This window comes from Pan troglodytes, chromosome 13, assembly GCF_028858775.2.
Source record: "Pan troglodytes isolate AG18354 chromosome 13, NHGRI_mPanTro3-v2.0_pri, whole genome shotgun sequence".
NCBI lineage: Eukaryota > Metazoa > Chordata > Mammalia > Primates > Hominidae > Pan > Pan troglodytes.
Genome location: NC_072411.2, coordinates 30,852,917 through 30,860,701, shown reverse-complemented (window position 1 = coordinate 30,860,701; position 7,785 = coordinate 30,852,917). Strand labels below are relative to the sequence as shown.

At 59.0% G+C, this 7,785-nt stretch overlaps 1 protein-coding gene across 5 annotated transcripts; it reads left to right on the top strand.

Annotated features, from left to right (window-relative positions):
• The first annotated feature begins 1,680 nt into the window (after window positions 1–1,680).
• Window positions 1,681–7,475, top strand: LOC459620 (coiled-coil domain-containing protein 74A). 5 transcript variants are annotated; one of them, XM_016949413.4, is made up of 8 exons: window positions 1,681–2,036; window positions 3,461–3,505; window positions 4,591–4,641; window positions 5,478–5,616; window positions 6,398–6,590; window positions 6,673–6,746; window positions 6,822–6,878; window positions 7,078–7,475. In XM_016949413.4, the coding sequence occupies exons 1-8, from the start codon at window positions 1,787–1,789 to the stop codon at window positions 7,205–7,207; spliced, it is 939 nt and encodes a 312-aa protein (XP_016804902.3). In that variant the 5' UTR covers window positions 1,681–1,786; the 3' UTR covers window positions 7,208–7,475. The 5 variants fall into 5 exon arrangements, with proteins under 5 accessions (XP_016804902.3, XP_016804901.3, XP_024210575.1 ...); XM_016949412.4 differs by having other exon boundaries at window positions 1,683–2,036; window positions 4,393–4,641; XM_024354807.3 differs by lacking the exon at window positions 6,398–6,590 and having other exon boundaries at window positions 1,683–2,036.
• The last annotated feature ends 310 nt before the right edge of the window (window positions 7,476–7,785 follow it).

Sequence of the window (7,785 nt, the reverse complement as noted above, 5' to 3'; positions counted from 1 at the left end):
CAGGCTTGAAGGCAGTGGCATGATCTCGGCTCACTGCAACCTCTGCCTCCTGGATTCAAGCAATCCTCCCACCTTAGCCTCCCAAGTAGCTGGAATTACAGGTGCATGCCACCACGCTAGCTAATTTTTGTATTTTTTAGTAGAGACGGGGTATCACCATGTTGGCCAGGCTGGTCTTGAGCTCCTGACCTCAAATGATCTGCCCAACTCAGCCTCCCAAAGTGCTGGGATTACAGACATAAGCCACCCTGCCTGGCCTTCACATTTTCTTTAGATTATTTCTTAGAATGTCTACCTCTCTGTTCCCATTATCAGTCTGTAATCTCATGTTGTCCACTTTTTCCATTAGAGCCCTTAGCATATTAATCATAGTCGTATTCCATTTCTTGGTCTGATAATTCCAACATCTCTGCCATATTTAAGTATGGCTCTGATGCTTGCTGTGTCTTCGAACTGTGTTGTTTTTTATTATGCCTTGCAAGTTTTTGTTGAGGGCTGGTCGTGCTCAACCAGTAAATGGACTTTCTGTGTGAAGTTTTATGTTGGTCTGGTTAGGGGTTGCGCCATGTGTGCTGTTTGTTAACTGGAGGTGTCAGAGGCTTAAACCTCCTCTAGTGTCTTAGTTTTTGTCTCCCTGTTGTCTTTACAGTTTCCTAGAGATTTCTCGAATAAGCTCTGAGATGAGCAGTTCTTTCACTTGTATCCCCTGTTATTATACAGGAGCCCCGCTGACGTGGCAGTAAGATGTGGGGAAGGAGAGCCAGAGCAGGCTGGGGTTAGCTATGTTCCCTTCCTCCAGGTTTGCTGGTATCTGGCAAAATTATGATTGGCCTGACTGTGATTTTTTTTTTTTTGAGGGCAGGCCTTGTAAAAAAAAATGACTTACTTTTTATTTCTATTATTTTTAAATTTATTTATTTATTATTATTATTATTATTTTTTGAGACAGAGTCTCACCCTGTCGCCCAGGCTGGAGTGCAATGGCGCGATCTTGGCTCACTGCAACCTCCACCTCCTGGGTTCAAGTGATTCTCCTGCCTCAGCCTCCGGAGTAGCTGGGATTACAGGTGTGAGCCACCGCGCCCGGCCTCTTATTTTTAGGCAGCATCTCACTCTGTCACTTAGGCTGGAGTTCAGTGGTGCCATCATAGCTCACTGCAGCCTCGACCTCCGGGGTTCCAGCAATCCTCCCGCCTCAGCCTCCAGAGCAGTTGGGACTACAGGCGCAAGACACCATGCCCGGGTTTTTTTTCTTTTAATTTTTATAGAGACGGGGTCTCACTTTCCATTCAGGCTGGAAAGGATGCCTGGATGCCTTTTATTATTATTTTTTTAGACAGAGTCTCTGTCGTCCAGATTGGAGTGCAGCGGTGCGATCTCGGCTCACTGCAACCTCTGCCTCCCGGTTCAAGCTATTCTCCTGCCTCAGCCTCCAAAGTAGCTGGGATTACTGGCTCCCGCCACTACGCCCGGCTAAATTTTGTATTTTTAGTAGAGTCGGGGTTTCGCCATGTTGGTCAGGCTGGTCACGAACTCCTGACCTCAAGTGATCCGTCCGCCTCGGCCTCCCAAAGTTCGGGGATTACAGGCGTGAGCCCGGGCGCCCAGCCCTGGATGCCTTGTAAATCACTACTCACCCGGGAAGAGCCAGCGACAGGCCCCGCCCCCGCCAACCGCCTCGCGCCCTCCGTCGCCCGGTTTCCATGGTGACGGGGCGCCAGGCTAGGGCGGCCTGGCCACTGAGCCGGGGTGCAGTGGCAGCGGGAGGGTACCTGGCGATGGCGATATGAGCGGTGCGGGGGTGGCGGCTGGGACGCGGCCCCCCAGCTCGCCGACCCCGGGCTCTCGGCGCCGGCGCCAGCGCCCCTCTGTGGGCGTCCAGTCCTTGAGGCCGCAGAGCCCGCAGCTCAGGCAGAGCGACCCGCAGAAACGGAACCTGGACCTGGAGAAGAGCCTGCAGTTCCTGCAGCAGCAGCACTCGGAGATGCTGGCCAAGCTCCATGAGGAGATCGAGCACCTGAAGCGGGAGAACAAGGGTGAGCCGGCGCGGGGCCCTAGGCCGGCCCTGCCTCCCCTGGCACACTCAACACTGCCGCTCCCGCAGCACAGAAACACAGCCATCAACTCCAGCACACGCCTGGGCTCAGGGGGAACACAGGACAGTAAGCCCGCCCTGCCACGCTGAGCTGTCCCCTCCTCCCAGAGGGAGACCCGCGTGGCCCCCGGGCAGTGCCGACCCTGTCTGCCTGTCTCGTAGGGCAGCAGCATTTCAGATGCTGACTCCGCCAGTCCTCCCCTCTCCAGGCAGGGTCAGACACACCTCTGTTAAAAACTTTATAGAGGGGCCCGGGCGCGGCGGCTCACGCCTGTAATTCCAGCACTTTGGGAGGCCGAGGCGGGCGGATCACGAGGTCAGGAGATCGAGACCATCCTGGCTAACACGGTGAAACCCCGTCTCTACTAAAAATACAAAACAATTAGCTAGGCGTGGTGGTGGGCGCCTGTAGTCCCAGCTACTGGGGAGGCTGAAGGAGAATGGCGTGAACCCGGGAGGCGGAGCTTGCAGTGAGCCGAGATCTTGCCACTGCACTCCAGCCTCGGTGACAGAGCGAGACTCCGTCTCAAAAAAACAAAAACAAAAACTTTATACAGGGAAACGTGCCCAAGTGCGAGTGCGCAGCTCAATGAATTTCTTCCAGCTAAACACATCGGATCAGGAGCAGGCATTCTCCCGCCCCCCACCCCGTCCCCGCTTCGCCTGTGCCCATGCTGTCCTCCGGCGGGGCCTTCCCAACTGCACCCTTAGCGGCTCCTCACCCCCATGCCCCCCTTTCTCCCTCCCTCCTCCCCCACCCCTCCTGCCCGGAGCAGAAGGAGGGCCCGCCAGGATGTGGGATGTGGCTCCGCTCCTCGCTCTTGCTTCAGGAGGGCTCCAGCAAGGGCACCAGTGCCCGTGGCCTCTTCTCCCGCCCCGTTCCCTGGTGCTGCCTTACCTGAGTGCCGAGTATCCCATCACCAGGCGTCTGTTTTGTCAGGACCCCCCTTCCCCATGTCTTCTCGAGCCTCAGGACGCCCAGTTCCTCATGTCTTCTTGAGCCTCCCCCGCAGTCCCTGATCCCCAGGGGATCATGACACTGCCATAGCCAGGGGTTCCGGAGTTCACCTCTGTACCCCTAAAGCCCAGGCCCTGCCTGGGCAGTGTGGATGCCCTCCAGTCATCTCAGATGGATGAGGCCCATACGCCAGGTGGGCTCTGCCTAGGGAACAGGCAGGGCCATTCCTGGCCTGACACCCACGACGAAGGCGTGGTGGAGAGCGGGATCCATGGGGGCAGGGCCCCATCAGCCAGTGGGGAGCCAGGACTCTCGGGCTCAGCAGCCGGGAGAGGACAGGCCAGGCTTCTTCTCTCAGAATGGCTGTGGTTTCACAAGTGCTGAGGAGAGCGTGTGCTTGCTTTCAGATCTCCATTACAAGCTCATAATGAATCAGACATCACAGAAGAAAGGTGAGAACTGGGCCCTTCAGTGACTGATGGGATGCTCTTGCCACCCAGGGGAGCCCCTCCAGACTGTCCTTGCCCACCTGGCTGCACTGGCCCCTGTATGCCAACCCAGTGGGGACAGGTTCTGGGGGACCTGGACAGATGCCGCTACCTCTAGCCGTGGCTGGATGATGTTACGCAGCCAAGCACAGCACGTGCTGCTCTTGGGAAACCCAGGGCCTGAGGTCATTGCAGTGGGGAGGTGGGCACAGGGTGCTCCCCAGACCTCCCTCCTCCAAGTAGAGCTGAAATGGGAAGGAACCCCTGGGACAGCCCCTGCCCTGCTAGATCTTTGCCTCAGATTGCTGCTGTGGCCAGGCCCAGGATTTCCAGCCCTATGGCTCTGAGTCCTGACATGCTGGGGGCCCAGGGGCTCTGGACACACTCCATCCAGGGATCCCTTCCTGCCATCTGGGCAGCAACCATGGGGACAAAGGGAGGAAGCAGAGTCCTGTTTCCTTGCCACTTGTCCAAGGCACTTCCCCATCCTGACAGCGGCCCCCACCCAGCCCAGGATTCTGGGTTGTGGTCTCGAGCTCACTTCCCGTTATCTTTGGGGCTGGGGCTGACATCAGGAGGACATCTGACTGGTGGATGGAGCCAGCCTGGGAACATCGCAGCTGGGGCAGTGCCTAGGGCTCTCCCTTCCCAGGGAGACATGGAGAAGGGGGTTGAGGGAGGGCCCTTCCCTAGCCGCTGTGGCAACTCCAGTGAGCTGTTCTGGGCAAAGTGTGGCCCAAGTCGGCAGCCCCAGCCCTGCAGTGCTGGGGACGCTGACAGGACACGGGAAGAGGCCATGCTCTCCCTCGGGACCTGCTGTTCCATGTGTCCCAAGCCCTCCTGCTTTCCAGATGGCCCCTCAGGAAACCACCTTTCCAGGGCCTCTGCTCCCTTGGGCACTCGCTGGGTCTGCGTCAATGCAGTGTGGGTAGAGCCGGGAGGACCCAGCCCTGCCAGGCTGAAGGAGGGCTCCTCACGGACACACAGGCCAGGAGGCAAGCGTGGGCGTCTTGCGGGCGGTAGCGCCGACACTGTGCGCTCTCCTGCAGACAGCCTCTCCACGTCAAGCTTCCAGTCTGTCAAGTCCATCTCTAATTCAGGTGAGCAGGCTGGCGTCCATGTGCTCACAGGGGTGAGTGCCCCACGGGGACCCCAGCCTGGGTGGCCTCTAGGGGTGCTGACCAGGCGCCCTCTGCTGGGCCAAGCTCCAGGATTTGGGGGTGAAGGTGCAGCTGAAAAGAGCCCTGCAAGCTGAAGCCACCGGGAGGGGATTAAGGGGGGGTGGGCAGGACCAGGGACCAGTCACAGGGCAGTAAGGCCTCACAGCAGGCACCCCAGGGTGGGGCAGCAAGCAGGCAGGAGGGGCCTCCCCGGGTGGCCTTCTAGGGAGGACGTACCTTGGCTGCCCAGCTGCAGCCCTGCTTGGCCGTGTCCCCGCCACAAGCAGGCAGGACACAGGAGGGATGGCACTGCCCACGGAGCCCTGGGCTCATGGCACCTTCTGCAGAGTGAGCCGGGAGCAGAGAGCCTCTTTTCCCCACTCTGTGAGGCCGGGCATTTTCCTCAGCCCTGCCCTAACCCCCACCATTCCTGTGATGGGCCCAGGTGCTAGACGGGCCTTGTCCTTGCCGAGGAAACCCATGCAGGCTTGGTCCCAAGCCTCTCATGCAGTTTCATTTTACCCAAGATGGGGCCAGCTTCCACTATGTTGATTGTTCTAGAGTGTTCACAGGCACCACCCATGGGCTTCACCCTCAGAACCTCATTGATTGCCCCCAGAACCCTCCAAGGCAGGCTTCCCTTTACAGAGGAGGAAACTGAGGCAGGGACAGGGGCTTCTTGGGTACACACAGCTGTTCCTGGAAAACTTGGGCAGTGACTGTTGGTGCCTGCAGTGACCGGCCTTGTAGGGTCTGACTTGCAGCCAACTCTCAAGGCAAGGCCAGGCCCCAGCCCGGCTCCTTCAACAAGCAAGATTCAAAAGCTGACGTCCCCCAGAAGGCGGACCTGGAAGAGGAGCCCCTACTTCACAACAGCAAGCTGGACAAGGTTCCTGGGGTACAAGGGCAGGCCAGGTAAGGCTTGGGTGTTCCTGGGGTGCAAGGGCAGGCCAGGTAAGTCTTGCCTGCACCCTAAGGGCCCCATGACTACATTTACTAGGCTCACGCCCTGCAGTCAGCCAACTGCTCTGCCCCTAGCTCCAGGGGCCTGTCTCCAGGGCTCATGATAGCAGATGACGGCCACGCTCTACCCATCGGTGGGCGCTGTCTTCCTCCCCTCCCCTGGGGGTCCTTCAGAGTACCTGTGCTGATCTGAGCCCACGAGGGGGGCCAGTAGCAGCCCCTAAACCACTTCCTCAGAGAAAAGTAATATTCTTACCAAGAGAAGGCTTGCTGCCCCTGGCCACAGCCTGCCTTTGGAGGGCACTAGGCCAGCAGGTCAGAGTAGGAACAGGTTCTGGTGATCCCTGAGTTTCTGGGACTGCCCTGGGATGCTACAGAGCGCACACTTTCAGCAGCGCAACCAGCAGGACAGGCTCCTGCATCTGCACATCCCGAGACCAGGCCTGGAGCAAGATGCCCCACTGCGTGTGGGGTCACGACCAAGAGCAGCCTGGCAGCTAGCCGGTCACCCACTGAAGCCCATCTGACCCTTAGGGCACCTTCAGAGGGGAGAAAGGGACAGGCCCCAGTCCCAGAGACCCCCACCTGGTGCCCAGAGCACCCTGCTCAGTGGGAGTGGGGAACCAGGCCCTCTTCCCCACATTGGCCTGGGCGCTGCCTGGGGAGGTATGCTGGGTGGGTGGTTAGACGCACCTGGGCAGGTCACCTCTGGCTGCTGCAATGACTGTTTCAGAAAGGAGAAAGCAGAGGCCTCTAACGCAGGAGCTGCCTGTATGGGGAACAGCCAGCACCAGGGCAGGCAGATGGGGGCGGGGGCACACCCCCCAATGATCCTGCCCCTTCCCCTGCGAAAGCCCACCACACTTAGGCAGTGCGAAGTGCTCATCCATGAGCTGTGGAATACCAACCTCCTGCAGACCCAAGAGGTGAGGCCCTGGGTGGTGGGGGTGGCCCTGGGCAGTCTGGCACCGCCACAGGCCCCACCATGCCCCTGCCCCTGCCTTTCAGCTGCAGCACCTCAAGTCCCTCCTGGAAGGGAGCCAGAGGTCCCAGGCGGCCCCAGAGGAAGCTAGCTTTCCCAGGTGAGTGCCTGGTGCACCCCTGCCCCATCTCTGGGGGCCTATCCACAGCTCACTGCTGACTCTTCCTTCACCCAGGGACCAAGAAGCCACGCATTTCCCCAAGGTCTCCACCAAGAGCCTCTCCAGGAAATGGTAAGTCCCACAGGCATGGGGACAGTGGGGCAGCCCTGCAGCCTGGGCCCCAGGGAGGGAGCGGGGAAGGGAGGGTGGCGGCGTAGAAGCAGAGCTCGCTGAGGCCTCTCTGTGCCCCCGTGAGGGCCATGCAGGCCGCACTCCCCACACACTCCACTCCCGGGGATGCTCACGGTGACAGTCCCTCTACCTGCCCCAGCCTGAGCCCACCTGTGGCGGAGCGTGCCATCCTGCCCGCACTGAAGCAGACCCCGAAGAACAACTTTGCCGAGAGGCAGAAGAGGCTGCAGGCAATGCAGAAACGGCGCCTGCATCACTCAGTGCTTTGAGCCACCCGCATCTGCTCAGTGCCAGGCCCACCAACCTGCAGCTGGAGACTGGCTCCCTATAGCATTTCCTGATATTTCCGCTACTTTTAGGCCTGGCTAAATTCCAAGATAGATAACACTCAAGATAGATAAAGTAATTGATCTCCAAACTGACAAACTGTTTATTTTCTAGCTGTTATTTTGCTATTTGCCATTTACATAAAAGCACATGATGAAGCAGGTATCGCCTTACCTGTTGAAACTGAAAATAAAGCTTGTTTATTTCCAAGTTGTGTGCCTGGTTCCTCACTGGCTATCAGGCGTCGCGTCCCTTCCCAGTCCCAGCCCTTGGCCTCTAGCCCAGGCCCCGCTGTCTGCAGGGACCTGCCTGGGCAGCCCAGTCTTGCTCATCCTGGGGCCTGCCAGCGGCCCTGGGAGACAGGCATTGGCAGAGCCATGCACATCCTCCCTGGAAGCGGGAGGGCTTTTCTGGTCCCCTGGCTGGGCTGGAGCTGCGTTCCAAACACATGATCACTCTGTCTCTTGCCCACACTGCACACTCCTGGGGGCAAGAGGCTGTCCTCTCCTGCCCTGACACA